Genomic DNA, 17,068 nt, shown 5'->3' with positions numbered 1-17,068 from the left:
ACCTTCACACACAACACACGTACACACACCCACAAACACACACATAAAAGCATACATGCACTTATGAACATACACATACACACACACAGGCACACACACACGCTCCTTCCCCCTGTTCCTACTAAAATAACTGTGCATCTCCCTGTTGTGCTGCTCTTCTCGGTCATTTAGTCACAACAATCAGTGCACTGAATCTCACTGTCCTCTGAGCAGCCAAAACAAGCTGGGCCCTCGTCTGCACACTACACTTTAAATAAACTCAAAACGAACGGGCTGATTCCGCAGAGTCACTGACCAAAAACGTGCTGTCCATTTCCAGGAGTGTGAGAATAGAGGAGAGCTCTGTGTGTGTGTGAGCTCTGCTTGGCCTGGTACCAGCAGATCGGCAGCCCGAGTCCCTGCAGGGATAAACGCTCTCACTGGGAGATACAGCCATCCGGACAGCTGTGAAACAGGCCACTCATTAATGAACTACAGCAAAGCACTGACAAGCGGTAGCAACTGCTGTGTTTGTATGGTACGTGCGTCAGAGTGTATGCGCGTGCAAGTGTGTGTGTGTGTGTGTGTGTGTGTGTGTGATCGCTTGCCTCTGTGTGTGTGTTTGTGTCTGTGTGTGTGTGTGTATGTATGTGGATGCCTGTGTGTGGATACTGATTGCCTTTTATCGCTGAACACAAAAAAAAAAACCCTGCAGTTTAATTAGGTAAGAGAAGAGAGTGATGGAGGGGATTTAATATGATTTGTATTTCGCTATTGAGGGTAATTCACTCCCATCCACATGGGATTAACAGGCAAAGATGCTAATTGCACAGAGACTCAATCTCCAAAATACAGTAATGAGGGAGTATTAACCCAACACAAACAGGGCCAGCTGGGAGGAACGTGTCCTACATATTCACAGAGCCACCATTTCCATGCCAGCGAAACACTCTGCGCACACAAGCGCACTCTGACCGTGCAGGAACACCTGGACCACACAGCAGCACTGTGACCACATGGGGAAACGTGGACCGCACAGGGACACTCTGACCGCACAGGAACCCCAAACAGCAGCAACGAGCGCTAAGATCGGCCCATTTCATCTGTCTGATAAGCTTGAAAGACAGTTCAAGCTACATTAGAGCCAAAGAAAGCTCGGGAGAGCAGCTATTTTGAATAGTCCTCATTGATGAGGGCCTTCCCACACCCTACCAGCCACAGTGTGGTGTTGACGTAGCCCTGGTGCCAGGCTGAGCAGCAGGAAGACCTCCACACTCACAGCACAGTGACTCTACACAGGGCAGAGCAAGTACACAGGCAACAGAGCAACTCTGCACACAAAAGTGCGACTCTACACACAACAGAGCAACTCTATACACAAAAGAGCAACTCTACACACAACAGAGCAACTCTACACACAACAGAGCAACTCTAAACAGGTTATAGCAACTCTACACGCAGCACAGGAACTCTATACTTGATAGAGCAACTCTTAAGGCAACTCTTTACATAATAGAGCAACTCTCCATGGGTTATAGCAACTCTACACATGATAAAGCAACTCTGCATGGGTTATGGCAACTCTACACACAATAGAGAAACTGTACAGCCAGTACAGCAGCTCTATAGAAGGCAGAGCAGTATGTGCTGTGTTGTTGTCAGGACCCATTTTGGGCAGAGACGCGTGAGCTCTCTGCTGCGAGGGCACATTAATAACATGTTCACTCTAGTGAGACGCCTCATTTTTCAAACTCCGTACATAAAAGAGCAGAACATGCCCTCCCCATTATTCATAATGGAGCTGCTTGGGTTTATGTTTCCCCCTCTGTAACCACACTGGGACCATGCGCTCTGCTAGCTTTGGAGAGGCAGCTGCCCCGCACTCTCCAAGACTCTGTTACAAAATGTCACACAGTATTCTAGAGCATTCTAGAGTGTTCTAGAGTGTTCCAAAGAGTAACACAGGGTTCCATAGTGTGTTCCGTGGAACCACAGAGTGTCCTGGAGTGTTCCGCAGTGCTCTGAAGTGTTCCGCAGCATTCGGCAGTGTTCCAGAGTGTTCCGGAGCAGGCTAGATTACGAAAGTGAGAAGGCCTGTTTTGAGTTTGGAGCGAATGTTTTTTACACACGGCGAGCCGCTCCAGAGACACAGGAGATAACCTTCCCAGAAACTCACGCACCGACTCACACTTTCATCCACTCTTCCTGTGGGAACTGCTGACAGAAAAAAAAAACCCTGCACTCCTGAGTTTTTCCTCATATCGAATGTAGCTTTAAAGCTTATCAGATGGACGCACCTCCAGAACAGGGGGCAGGGAAATTTGCAGATGGACTGAAAGTAAGAACTGAGGCTGGAGAGAGAGAGCACCCAGCTGTTTCACATCGTCCTCATGCGCTGAGACTGACACACCCTCCCTGTGCCATTAGCCCACCCCCAGGTAAAGCTTCAATCCCACATGTGAGGACAGCTTATCAGTGCGGAGTCAGGCACCGGGTGAAGGCCCTGTCTGTCTCTGGAGGAACATCAGTGGGAGTGCAGCCAAGAGCTGGCTCTGTGGTTTGGACAGACCACAGGGGCAAAGAAGTATGAATGTGGTGTACAGTCCTCACAGGTACACATACTCCCCAGTATAGGTATTGAGAGGGATTGGTGCTTACAGATACAGACTCATGGGCATATGTACTCACAGGTATGAGTACTCACAGGTATACCCTATCCATGAATATACATACTCAAGGATGCAGGTATTCAGTGTGCATGTTCCCATGAGTAAATACACTGAGCGGTGTAGGAACTGACAGATATGTGCAGAATAATGGCATACGTGCTCACCGTCACACGTAGCGCCTGTTATGATTGTTATGATCGCTCCTGCTTTCACACGAACCCCAATATCCTACAGCACCCCGCTGTACTTGGAGTGGCCCTGTGCCACCTCTGTTCCGGCTCTGCAGAAAGCTGTCCATATGGTCCTCATATCCAGCGCGCTCCTTCTTTAAACCAGTATAATGTGCCTTGTGTATGCAACACAATATCCTGCACTTATGGCAGCCTGATCGCGCCCTTATGCTGAGAGCGAGCTGCAGTGCGTCTGGGCCCACAGACAATCCCGGGTTTAACCCCTTTCACTCCACCACTAAGCCTTTCAGATAAAAAGCTGTGTGCTGCTACAACTGAGTCACAGCACCACACTGCAATGGAATAATAAAATATATAGGGACATCATGACACAATTCAACATCTAGAATTCAATCATTCTCATAATTCCCATATATATATACCCCAGCAGTCAGGCTATTGGTACACGTGTCTACTAGTGTGTGAGTACGTGCATGCTTGTGTGCATGCAAGCGCACACATGCGTGCATGTGCTTGTGTTCAGTACAAACCGTAGATATGAATATCTATACAATGAAAGCATGATGGTTGTGTTTGATGTGGTTACAGGAGTACTTTCATTTGGCCTGGAGTCCGATGTAGGAATCACACCTGGCTGTGGGCCGAGGTCACTGACCCCCCCGTTTGGACATCATAAACAGGGAAAAAGAAAAGGAGAGGGGTAGGGTGGAGGAGGGATGTTATGAACAGCCAACACAGACAGGAGGCTGTAAGTGGGATTTTCACAGTAGTGTACAGGACCAATTTATCTAGGTTTATTTAACAGCGTAGGGACTGTGTGTAAATTCTCCTCCCGAAACTTTGTTTGGAACTTCGATAACACTCAATCAGCTGCACGTCCCTGGTGACAGTGTGAGGAACATCATTTAAATGAGACATGCTGTATACGTGGAATTACACACAGAATTACACAGGGAACTAGCCTGTGATGTTGCTCCAACGAAGGAGAGAGATTTTTATCTGCTAATCACAGTCTCCACTGAGTTTACTGGAAAAATTCTCCTGCACAGTCTAAACCTGTGAAAACGAGACATGTACACAACCAGAACTACAGAACCAGACATGTACAGCGATAGATTCCTATAGAATGAGATACCTACAGCAGTAGATACCTGTACATTGAGATTTCTTGCAGCCGAGTCCAGCAGGGTGGATCAGTACAGGTTCCAGAGGAGTGTGAGGAGAGCAGGGTGTTGGGGCACGCTGGAGTTGACCTTAATGTGTGCTGTAACAGGACACTGCTGACCCCAGCCCCCTCTTTAATTGATCCGTTTGGCATGGGTGCGTGGTGTGGGGTGCGGGGTGCAGGGTGTGGGGTTAGAGGGTGTGAGGTGTGGGGTGTGAGGTGAAGGTCTGGGGTGTGTGGTGTGGGATGAGGGGGGTGTGGGGTGCAAAGTCCCGGATACAGGGTGCGGGAGATAGTGTTATGCGCAGTGCTTTGTTTCTGGGGACTGGCCTGGAGGACATTAGCACTGTCCATCAGAAATGAATTAGGGGCTTCCTCTGAGCGCGTGCACGCCGATGGGGCCGCTGTAACCTGATACCCATCTGCTGCGCCCCATAAGCCTCTGCCTTTGATCAGCATCCCCCATGCCCACACACTCTCTCTCACACACGCGCGCACACACTCACACACACACACACACACACACACACACACACACACACACTCACACTCACACTCACACTCTATCTTTCAGTGCCAGCCTCTCCTCTGCTCAACTAAACAAGCTCTCCCCAGTGTGTCTGTGCGTGTGAGTGTGTGTCCACAGGTTACATGAGCAGCATCTTATGGAACATGTTGGCTTTCCTGCTCACCATGAGAAAGCCTCTCAGTGTGAATACAGCCTGTCAGATCTCAGTGTGTCCCCTGGCTCCCCCTCCCTCTGCAGGATGTCATGCTGTCCCTCTCCTCTCCCAGGGAGGCCCACAGTCACCGGGGGCCACTGCGCTCCAAACTCCAGCAGATAAAAATACTCTTTAAGTAGCTGTTAATAACGGCTTACAGAACTCGATATGGGGGGCTTTGCGATCTCCGGCCGCTGCCTCTGAAGATTTCGGGCCCTGATTCCTTCCTCTGGAGAAAGGGAGCGCTCCTCCTCCCACCTAACCCAGCTGGAGGCCGTTTCACTCGGGGGGTGCAAAGTGGACCCCCACCCACCCTGGTCCAGGGCTCACCAGGGCTAATTAAAAATTAGAGCCCCTTTCAGAGTGGCACTTTGTGCTGAGTGTGAGGGCTCCAGTGTTAAACCAGCCTCCAGGGTTCTGCTAGAGACCCGACCGGGCGAATGCCAGGCAAAACCCCAATCTCTCAAACCCCCTCTCCCCCTCCCCCGGCCCACAATGCCCCACAGCTGACTCCCTTCTGCAGCACCTGCTTCCCAGAGACAAACACTTCCTCCCTTTTTTTCCTCCAGATTGTGTTTCTGTTCTTTCTTTAGCTTTTTCGTGTGGTTAACATTAACATCAGTTACTTAAGAAATAACCATATGTGTGAGTTGAGAAATATAAATTATAATATAATTTAGGCAATAAGTATGGTTGTCTGAAAACAAAATTAAAATAAATAAAATAAATAAATAAAACAGACCTCCTCTCTGAAAAACAGAGATTTCCACTTCCCCTCTAACAGCCACTGATATCACTGTTCCTCCTGAGCAGCTGAAACAGAAGGGTTTGTATCTGATGCACCATTTTCTCACTGCACTTAAAAATGTGCTGGATGTTTTAGCCAGAAGCACAGGACCCCCCCCCCCCCCCCTTCTTCCCGCCCCACACCATCACTGCCCTTGAACAACCTCTCTACACCTGTGCTCGTTATGCCCCCCCCCACACCCCCAAAACACAATCTAACCCCCCAAACTGCACACGCACCCTGCCTTCAGAGCGCAAGGACCAACAGCCAGACCAGCTTGACATAAGAGCTGTTACATACTGCATTACAGTACTACCAAAACACTCAGTCCATTCACGCATTCTGTATTTTCTCACAAACCCCTCTACATGGTTCCTTCCCTGTCTGATCTCAGTCTCCTCTGATCACCGTCCAGTGGAAAGACAAACACAAGTTTCAGTGTCTGAGTTATGAGCTCTCACCAAGGACTCTCCATATGTGCCGGTAGGGAAGGTTTGGTAAGCGTTTGTTTATGGGAGGATAAACATCGCTTTGCGCCCGCTCAGCCCATGGAGGGAAAAGGGCGTCTTGGAGACACCTGGCAGCTCTTCCCACCCCCTCCACTCCCTGCGTGCCTCATTCAGAGCTCCTTCGTCTCCTCTGCTTCTCCCCCGGAGCCAGGCCCAGCTCAGCGCATTCACCCTGAGCAAACAGAGCGTCCAACAGGGGGCACCCCTACCCCTGCGGGGGGAATCAAAGCCGGCCCTTGGCAGGGAGCCTGTGAGATGAATGGGAGCAGGAAATGAGGGCTCCTCTCGTTTTCCTCTCTCCCATCTCCATCCTCATCTCTGCCTGCCTGATTACACCCGCGCCACGCTAACCCCGCTCCGCTTCAGCACATGCTACATGCTATTCATGCTACAGAGAGTGCATACTACACGCTACACATGCTATAGATCAGTGTTTCTCAGTGCTACTCCTGGAGGCCCAGCGTCCTGCACATCTTCTATTTATCCTTGCTGCTTGCTTAAATCAGGTGCGCTCAGCTAATCAAAAGTGCCACTGATAAGTTCAGTCAGGTAGGTAGAGCAAGGATAGATAGAAGATATGCAGGACAGTGAGCCTCCAGGAGTTGGATTGAGAAACACTGCTATAGATGGCTCATGCTACAAGCTATTCATGCTACAGATGGTTAATGCTACATGCTACACATGCTACAGAGAGTTCATGCTACACACTGCACATGCTACATGTTAAAGAGAGTAAATGCTACACACGCTATACTACATGCATACTACATGGTGCACATAACATAATCTATATGCTAATCATGCTGCAGACACCACATGCTACATGCTCCATAAATTATGCCATATTCAATCAACCAAGCCAGAAATGAACTCCTCAATCGCGCTTCATAATTGAATAATGACAGAATGCTCTTTGGAGTGCAATACAAGCAATAGCGAGATAGTGAGCATGATTTTAAGATAAACTACCCTTATAAAACACAGGCACTAATCCAGCTCCAATCATAGGATTGCATTACACTATGTTTAACAGATGCTCTCCTCCAGAGTGTCTTACACAGTGTTACCTATTACCAGCTTAGACAGCTGGGTATTTACTGAGTTAATACGGGTACAGGACTTTGCCCAAGAATACAAAAGCAGTGCCCTGCCTGGAAATCAAGCTGGCAACCTTTGGGTTAATATAGCCATAACTCATTGCACCTATGGCACATGACTGCTACAAGCAAGCCACTCATCCAACTGGATTCTGAAAGTACAATGATATATTAATCCACAACAATGCTATCTTGGGGAAAACTAACTCCTGGATGAGAGCATCTACTTGATGTCAGCAATGTAGTTGTAATATTACATGTACTCATCTTGTAAATCTCTCTGGATAAGAGTGTCTTCTTGATGTCAGCAATGTAAATGTAATATTAAATGTACTCATCCTGTACATCGCTCTGGAATAAGAGCATCTAGTTGATGTCTACAATGTAAACGTAATATTATATCTAAGCAACAAAATATAATGTAGCATAATGGGAGAAGAGGCACTCTTTGAGGAAGGCAGAGAACTCAAGGCAGGTGGATAGGATTCACCTTCCCACAGCCATATAACTAAATTTCTATCAAGTAAGACAAGTCTCAGTGAACACACAACATACATCTCTGTCAAAACAACATTACACAGCAAATTTACAATGGACTCCAAATGCATTCTGTCCTTGAGGGTTTATAACAATAACATGCTTTAACCAAAGGAATGCAAGAATGCAATCACATTTTTTGGTTCATTTTTTTCAGTCCAGTATGTCAAATATGAGTAATGCTATAAAACCACACAGAACAGCAGCAGCATATGTTTTACTGATACTGGCTTGCGCTCGAGAAACACAACCATCAGATTCTCTCGGGCATTCCTGAGGAGGGTTCCATCCCTGCCTCCTGGTCGAACCCCTCCTGATCCTTTGCGTTTCTTGCTTCTTGTTTGCACACTGCATTCTTGCACTCTAACCACAAAAGCTCTATCAGAATGAGGTCTGGATACTGCAATGGCCAGCCCGGAACATTGATTCTGTCTTCCCTTAACCATGTCCTCGTAGACACTGATGTGTGATCATTATCAGGCGGAATGTCACGCACTCAAGCAATCTGGGGCTTCTGGACAGACTGAAACATGCATTTTTGATGAAACTGTCCTGGTGTGCATTTGAGTACTTTTTCCTCTCAATTTTGACAAGGGCACCAGGAGCAGAAGATGTAAACCAACCCCAAAGGGAAACAGACCCGCCTCCACGTTTCACAGAGGGGGTGATGGTCTCTGCGCCAAGCCTACCACCAACCGGCACGTCCACAAAGCCGCTCGGTGTTTTATTTGACCACGTAACAGGGTCCCATGCGTAGGTAAGATGCAGTTTGACCATTCGGTGTCAAGGCCGGCGAAGAGGCCGGGGCTGTGATCAGGGCCAGACTGGCAGGGCCGGCACACTGCGCTCCGTTTCGGCATACAGTGTCCTGACCAGCTCAATCACCTCAGTCTTTCCTCAAGGTCTTTAATCCTCTCTGGATCTGAGATTGTCCTCCAAACCACAGTGCTGGCGACTCTCAACTTCCTGCTACAGTGGAAACTGGGAGAGGCCTGAACTCAGGTTGAGTGGTGGCTATAAAATAATTATATATTATTATTTTATTACATTATATGTTTATATTTTTATTATAATATAATAAAATATATATACAAGATTTTTATAGCCATCATCCAACTTGAGGTCAGGCCCCTCCTTTCTGAAATCTCCAGACTGCTCTCTCACTTTATCCATGGCCAGTTACACCTGTGTGTAACCACCTTTCACACCTGACACCTGCCTCTGTGATTGCATGCTGGGTAAGCACATGTATGACACCATCTCAGATACTCATTCTGACTGAATGCTGGGAAAGCACATGTCATGCACCATATCAGAAAGTCATTCTGATTAAATATCGGGCAAACATATGACCAAAGCATCTGAGATTGGGGCAGCATTTGGACTGTACCATCACAGACACACCCTCTGATTAACTGCTGAACGAGCAGAGATACTGTGCAATGCTCAGCCCCTGGAGCTGCCTGCAGACTGTACCATCTCCCTCAGTCTTCAGGCTGTGCAAATGGAACACAGCTGTCTGGGATCTGGAATCTGGAGTCTGGCAGCAGCGCGCACCTCGTGGTTCACTGCGATGTTTGAAAGGAAACAAAGTAACATCACAAAGCTGACAGATGTACAATACACGCATCGCCCCCGGCGATTCACTCCGTCACAGGAGCTGTGTGCTGTGACACCTTCAGGGGGAGAGAGAGAGGGAGAGAGAGAGACAGAGAGAGAGAGGGAGAGAGAGAGAGAGGGAGAGAGAAAGAGAGGGAGAGAGAGAGAGAGAGAGAGAGTGAGAGAGAGAGAGAGAGAGAGAGAGGGAGAGAGAGAGAGGGAGAGAGAGAGGGAGAGAGAGAAAGAGAGAGAGAGGGACAGAGAGAGAGAGAGACAGACAGGCAGAGAGAGAAAGAGAGAAACGGGGAGAGAGGGAGAGAGACAGAGAGAGAGAGAGGAAGGGAGACAGAGAGAGAGAGGGGGAGAAAGACAGAGAGAGAGAGAGGGAGGGAGAGAGAGAGAGAAGGAGGAGGAGAGAGAGATGCATTGTCTTCCTTTGGACGCAGAGAGACAGAGAGGAGAGTGTTTGTGAGTTCTGAGAAGCAGATTTACAGCCTGCGAAGGTCATGGGGTCATCGCCCTGGATGTTTGTTTCAAGTGCTCTTTTCTTCACTGTTCTCTTTCTACCTCTCCTTCTTTTCTCCCCTGCTGTCTCTCCCTCTTTCTTTTCTCCCATACTCTCTTTCCCTCCCTTTCTTCCCTGCTCTCTTTCTCTCCCCTTCTATTCTCCCCTGCTCTTTCTCTCCTTTTCTTTCTTTGCAGTCTTCCAGTGAGTCTCCGCATCCTCCCCCACACAGTCCCTGCACCCCATCTCTGTTGATTCAGAGGTGTCTGAATAAATGCAATCAGGAAGGCCAGAGCAAAGCCACCGCTGGCTCTCAGTTAATAGCCTTAATGCAGCGCTCCCTCAGTGCCGCGGCTAACGACCGCGGCAGCCAGCGCTCTGGTAGAAGCCAGGATTTCTAACTCCTCTCCGATTGCCGAGTTTTAAGACTTGAAAGGGGCAAAGCCGAGGAGAGCTTAGGCAGTTAAGCCCTTAAAGACTGAACATATTACGGAGATTAAAGGATTCTGAGAGGAAACTGCTTTTGTTTGTCAAAGGGACTCGGGCTGATTGCGCTGCGAACGCAGACACAGGCACTGACGAACGGAGCGGCCGAGAGCGCGGGGACACACACTCAGAGACACACAGCGCTCAACCTCATGACCCCCCGGGACGCTCCTCTCCCGCGCTCACCCTCCCGCTGTGTCCGCGTGCTCCGTGCGCCTGCGTTTACCGTCCACTGTGAAACAGCGCAGGCCTTCATATGACACTTTTAGAGCAAATCAACATCCCCCCTCAAATGTGACCCCCAAAACTGTACTCTAGGGGCAGTAGGGGTGAGTGGGGTTTGGGGTGGGGCGAGGCTGCTTCTCATTGGTTAGCTCGGGTGATGAATCACGGGTCCCAATGAGCTTTCGTATTTCCCTTCAGCCTGCACTCCCAGAGGGAAAACAGGCTTCCAAACATATGGTCTTAGGATCACTTCAGCAACATCACCTTTGCTGTGTCGTCCTCCATTTTAAAATGGAAAATAAACAAAAATACAGTGCATTAGAAAGAGGAACCAGAGGATTTTAAACATGCAGTATGCACCAGCACCTGTCCCTGCTCTGCTCCCATCACACCCCACACCCTCCATCAGACGCCCCGGCCTACACCCGCTGCTGTTTGCCCTCGTAAATACCCCACCCACCCTCTCCCCACCAACCGGATAAACATGGGACCGAGGAAGGGGACCCCCATATAGGGACCGGGGGGGGTCTGCAAACACACCACGAGCCAGTTATCAAGGAGGCAGGAAGCCTTCCGGAAGACTCAGAGGTCCACCACAGAGGTCACGACCTGCAGAGGCTTCTCAGCACAATGGTGTTCATTTGGAAATAACGCTGAGACTTCCTGGCTTTACACCCTGCAGTAAACCAGCTCTGAGGCCTATCTCCCTCTGTTAGCGCTGCTTCCTTTCCCTGCTTTCAAACACATGGGTACTCAGAGTTTCAAGAGTTTCAAACTCTAAAGTCTACTCTCTACACGATGAGCCATTCGACAGGAGCTTTAGTTTCTGGATCTACGCGGAATACCTTCACTTCCATTAGATGAAGAGAGAGTGGCTCTCTCCAGGCCTGGGAATGATACACACCACTACAACAGAGGCCGGGCCTGCAAAATCGGTACACTGGAACACACACACACACACACACACACACACACACACACACACATACACACCTGGCCTCTTATCACCACACTAAAACACACATGCACGCGCAAACACATACACACACACACCTGGCCCCTTATCACCACACTAAAACACTCACACCAGGTTCTTATCAATACACTTAGCACACAGAGCAGGTTCTTCATCTACACACTTAGCACACGCATACCAGGACCTTATCTGCTATAGTACGCACACTACTTCCTGTAGCAGGGGGATTCCACAGCAATTCTTCCCTCAGATAAACTGGATACATATCCATATGCACAGAGTCTAACCACCCCACTGCAAATGTATCCAAACACACAGAGACTAACTAACCCACCGCAAATGTATCCAAACACACAGAGACTAACCACCCCACCGCAAATGTATCCACACACACACAGACTAACCACCCCACCGCAAATGTATCCACACACACACAGACTAACTAACCCACCGCAAATGTATCCAAACACTCAGAGACTAACTAACCCACCGCAAATGTATCCAAACACACAGAGACTAACCACCCCACCGCAAATGTATCCAAACATACAGAGACCAACTAACCCACTGGTCAAGGTGTGAAATGCAGTATGAGCAGCGTGCAGGAAGCGGGCAGAGTGTTGGCAGAGTGTTGGAGGGAACGGCCCTTTCCTGAGTCGCTGACCACCGGTCAGCGGCCTCCCCCCACCCCAAGCTGCAGGGCTGAGGTCACCCCCCCGCCCCCCCCCCCCCATCCTCACCCTCACTCTTCTCCATTATCACTGAGTCCCTTCTGCATATTTCAATTCTCAAGTTAAAGTAAGCCAAGCTCTCGGAATTCAGGGAAAGCAACGTGCCCACACAGCGAGATGATTCACAGCCTGATGCCACCCAGGTCAGAGTGCGTTAAACAGTGAGTGTTAAATAGGGTGTTAAAACAGAGCGTGTAAGGAATGAGACCAAAGGGGGTGACACCCCAACTCTCTAGCCTTCAGAGTACCGTCAGTGTGGGCACATTGAGAGGCCAAACACACAGCCGCTGCACAGCGGAGTCACAGGCCACCTGTACCTCTCCAGCCATTGTCTACCATGCTATGAGGCTCTCACATCCATCCAGGCCAGGCTGTACCAATCAATCACGCTCACATCCATATCAACCAGTCACACTCTCAAAGACCAGGGGCGGACTGTACCAATCAATCATGTTCAAGGCCACATCAATGAAGCACACTTTCAAAGAGCAGGATCAGACTGTACCAATCAATCACTCAAATCCATATCAACGAGTCACACTTTCAAAGAGCAGGATCAGACTGCACTAATCAATCGCACTCACAGCCATATTGTTCATGCTGTTATTCTCTGTGGTGAAGGGGCCTACCTGTGTGGCTGCGTATGTGCACTCTGAGGGTGCCGTTGCTGGCAAACTTCTGGCCGCAGTACGGGCAAATCTTCTCCTTCTCACCAGTGTGAGTCTGAAAGACAGAAACAGCACTCCATCAGCAGCTTAAGGAGCAAGAAAAGGGAGAGAAGGAGGTGAGCCCTTACACCTGTAACACATATACATTTCTACAACCGAAACACCTGCATACCTGTAATACCATATACACTTATACACTTGTACACCTATAATACCTATATATCTGTAATATCTGTATACCTGTAATACAAGTACACGTGACAAATATACAGGTATATTCCTGTCACAGACACACACATTCACAGACTTCCTGAAGGAAGGGAGCCCCTGTGCTTCCTCAGTTGACCCCTAGGAGGCAGTATCACAGAGGGATGTTTCTTCTCCTGAACCCCACGGAGAGATAAACACACCCCAGCCTGACTGGTCCCTCTGAACCCAGGCCCGTCCGGACCAAAGCCCAGAACGTTTGCAGACCGGATGTATCAGCCACACACAGCAAAGCTGCAGCAGGTGGACAGTGGCCATGTATTACAGCAAAGCTCAGCACTGGAGACGGGCAGTGCCGGTGTGCCAGTTCCCTCCGGTCCTCAGTGGAGTTACTCACCAGTTGGTGACTCCCCTGGTGGGACAGTGCTATGCCAAAGTCAGTTTCACCAGACCCGCATCTGAGGCTACTGCCTTCAGTGTTGGCTATACATACTCGCCCCATGGATAGACTGCTGAAACTTAATTCCCCCCCCCCCCCCCCCCCGGGACACAGATGTTGAACAGATGCCACCCTGTCAGCTGTTTGTTCAGTAAAGAGCTGTGTAAACCGCTGTGCACAACGTCCCCTTAACACTGTGAGACACCAACACACTGACCCTCTCTCAGCCCTTCTGCTGAATGCTGCCTGACGAAGGTCCAGGCTGGAGGCAGTCCCCTGATCTCTAGGAAGTCCCTGCATGGAGGTGGTGTTGCTGGGGTTACGCGGAGCGAGGCCCTGTGGCCCTGAGGCTGAGGCAGCCTCCAACGCCAGGCTTCCTCTCAGAGGAATAACAACAGCACAAGCCTCTGAGCCCCTCTCCCCACATCCCATAACCACATCACAAGACCCTCACCAATCAGAAACAGCAATCTCCCGCCCTGACCCTGACACCAGAACAACGTCTTTAACGGGAAAAGTGCAGTTATTAAATACAATGACTGAACTGCACCCCTCCAGAGACCACAGACCTTATCATCTTCATTCGCTCTGACTGCTCTGAGTGTGTGTGTGTGTGTGTGTGTGTGTGTATGTGCGTGTGTGTGTGCGCGTGTGTGCGCGTACAAGAGAAAGAGTGTGTGCATGTTCATCTGCGTGTGTGTGTGAGCCTGTGTGTGTCTGTGCCTGTGTGTGTGTGTGTGTGTGTGTGTGTGTGTGTGTGTGTGTGTGTGCGTGTACAAGAGAAAGAGTGTGTGCATGTTCATCTGTGTGTGTGTGTGTGTGTGTGTGTGTGTGTGTCTGTGCCTGTGTGTACGTGTGTGTGTGTGTGTGTGTGTGCGTACAAGAGAAAGAGTGTGTGCATGTTCATGTGTGTGTGTGTGTGTGTGTGTGTGTGTGTGAGCCTGTGTGTCTGTGCCTGTGTGTCTGTGTGTGTGTGTGTACAAGAGAAAGAGTGTGCGTGCATGTGCATCTGCGTTTGTGTTTGTGTGCGTGTGTCTGTGTGTGAGAGTGTCACTAAGGTAGCAGCATGAGGAGAGATCAAACCTTGAGAGCTGTGGACTTTTCTCTCCCGAACGGAAAGGAAAATTGCACATAATGACGGTGCTTCATACTGCAGCTCCATTCAAACCCGCGTTTTCCTTCCACCCACACAGATCCAGACTAATCTCTCACATCACGGCCCGCTCCACTGAGACACATGTCTCTGCTGAAGTTCACAAGGTAGTATTTTAGCCATTTGTTTTGTTGTGTGCCAAGAAAGGGTTCGATTTCAACCAAATCCATAATTATGCCAGACAAGTGCCGATTTTGGCTTCATAATCTCTGGTGAGATCTGCGCTTTGATTTCAAGTCCCTTTGGAGCTAAAAGACTGAATGCCATTTCTTATTATAATTAATAATGCAGCTCTGTGACTGCGCAGCCCTGAATGAACGAGCAAACTACAATTTGGGTCTAGCTAAAGTGATTGAATTATATGATGTATAAACTGTATTGCAGATACCACAAATAGAGCAGGGCAAGTCCACTTTCTGTTAGACCTAATAGCATGTGCTGAGAGCGATTACATTTTAAGTTTGACTAAATCTGAAAACAGCCCCAACCTTAATACCTTCTGACAATCACAAAGGAAGACAAACAAACCACACAAAGGCAGACCATGTGAATCGAGTGTTGTTAGGAGACTGAAAGTCACCACCTTGTGACCATGGAAAATGGGCAAATCCGTTCATCAGATCTTACAGTCGTCATATGGTAGATGACAAACTGAATTTAATCATGAGGTCAAGTGGCCCATCGGGAAGAACCAAATGCTCTGACCTCATCTTTTCATCCTGGCCTGCTGAAGGGAAGTTTCTCCTGCTTTGTATAAACACTCTCCAATAACATCACAATCTGTTCAGTTGCTTAGCTCTTTTCTGTTTCATCTTTACCCAAGACTGTGTGCAATATTACTGTGAGGGAGGTGGCCATACTACTGTGAGGAAATCAGCCATTCTACTGTGAGGAAAGCAGCCATTCTACTGTGGGGAAGGTTGGCATACTTCTGTGATGAAAGCAGCCATTCTACTGTGATAGCAGTGGCCATACCACTCAAAGAAAAGTACTGTACTACTGTGAGGAAAGTGGCCATACTACTGCGAGGAAAGTGGCCATACTACTGTGAAGACAGCAGCGATACTAGTGTGAGGAAAGCTGCCATACTACCATGAGGAAAGTGGCCATACCGCTGTGGGGAGAGATGGCATACTCCTGTGAAGAAAGCGGCCATACTACTGTGAGGAAAGCAGGTGTACCTTTTTGTGGCTCTTTAGCACAGACGGAGTGACGAAGGCCTTCTCACAGAGGTCACACTTGTACTTCTTGTGTCCGTCATGCACCACCTGGATGTGGACGTTGAGCGTGTCCTTCCTTTTGAAGGTGGCGTCACACTGGTCACATTTAAAAGTCCTCTCACCTGGTAGGAGACAGTAAACTGCATCACAAAGCGCACCTCTCCTTCCTGTAGCTTCCCCCCACCCATGTCTTCGCAAGCAGAAGAGACGCTTCCATTGTTGTGTTACAAATGAGTCCCACTGTCACAAAGAACAGAGAAAATCACTCTGCAGGGACAAAGTCTGCGAAACTGCTGGGCACTTCACCGCCTTCTGTCTGCGGGAAGCACTGAAAAGAGTTAACCTTTGTTCCTCGGTTCCTCGGTATTTCGGTTCTCTGTTTTTTTTTTTTTTTGCTTTAGATCAAAAGCGTCCCAGAGAGAGCCCGGCTCGTAAACAAACGGGTAACCCAGCCGCCCCCCTCTCAGCCTCCGCCAGCCTCCCACACAGCGGCCACAGTAAAAGTGTCTCGTTAAAAAGCTCCGTCCTTAAGTCCGCCGCTGCACGGCAGCCAGTAAAACGCTGCGCACAAACCCTTTTCTATTTCACGATATTTTCGTGCCATTTCTGGGCTGTCGTGAATAGACCGAGATTTGAGGTCCTCTCTAAGCCTCTGAAAGGGATCTGTCCAGTAAAAGGATATTAGAGAAGACAGCTTCAGCGCGGCGCAGACTGTCCAATTTCCATAAAACTGTTTGATGTCGGTGCGTGTGAGTGCCACGCCGCTACGGCTCGCCATTATAACACCTCATCAGCCGTGAGAATGCCAGCGTCCAAGCCCTCGTCAAGAAGCAATCACTCAGTTAGCGTTCATGTCAACCGCTCACCAAACGCAGAGAGGAAATGATGTCAGTAGGGGATGGATGATTGGTTTTCATTAAAAACAGCATCGCCTTGGGCGTGTCATAATCTGACACCCTGACAGACTGCTCTCCCTGGGAGAGGAGAGGTTCAGCGTTAGCGGCCTTCCACTGTTTCTCACCGCAGGAAGGGTGACTGTGCAATTTGTGACCACTACTGCACCCTGCCTATGCTATGCCACCGAGACACACTGGGCATGGTCTAATGACATCATAAAGAGGGCAGGAGGAGGCCTTGTGTGATGTCACAATGGCTGAGTCTTCAAACATGGAGACAACAACCGAAGATATCCGTGCAGCATCG

The 17,068-nt window shown here is 49.0% G+C and overlaps 1 protein-coding gene across 1 annotated transcript in view; it reads right to left on the bottom strand.

Annotated features, from left to right (window-relative positions):
• Positions 1-17,068, bottom strand: part of prdm5 (PR domain containing 5) — a 54,894-nt gene that overhangs the window by 12,451 nt on the left and 25,375 nt on the right. Inside the window, exons 11-12 of the mRNA XM_036517608.1 lie at positions 15,827-15,987; positions 12,808-12,901 (exon numbers count right to left, since the gene is read on the bottom strand). Coding sequence (XP_036373501.1) covers positions 12,808-12,901; positions 15,827-15,987 — 255 coding nt within the window. The remainder of the gene's footprint in view (positions 1-12,807; positions 12,902-15,826; positions 15,988-17,068) is intronic.

This window comes from Megalops cyprinoides, chromosome 2, assembly GCF_013368585.1.
Source record: "Megalops cyprinoides isolate fMegCyp1 chromosome 2, fMegCyp1.pri, whole genome shotgun sequence".
Taxonomy (NCBI): domain Eukaryota; kingdom Metazoa; phylum Chordata; class Actinopteri; order Elopiformes; family Megalopidae; genus Megalops; species Megalops cyprinoides.
This window is presented reverse-complemented; position numbering and strand designations above follow the sequence as displayed.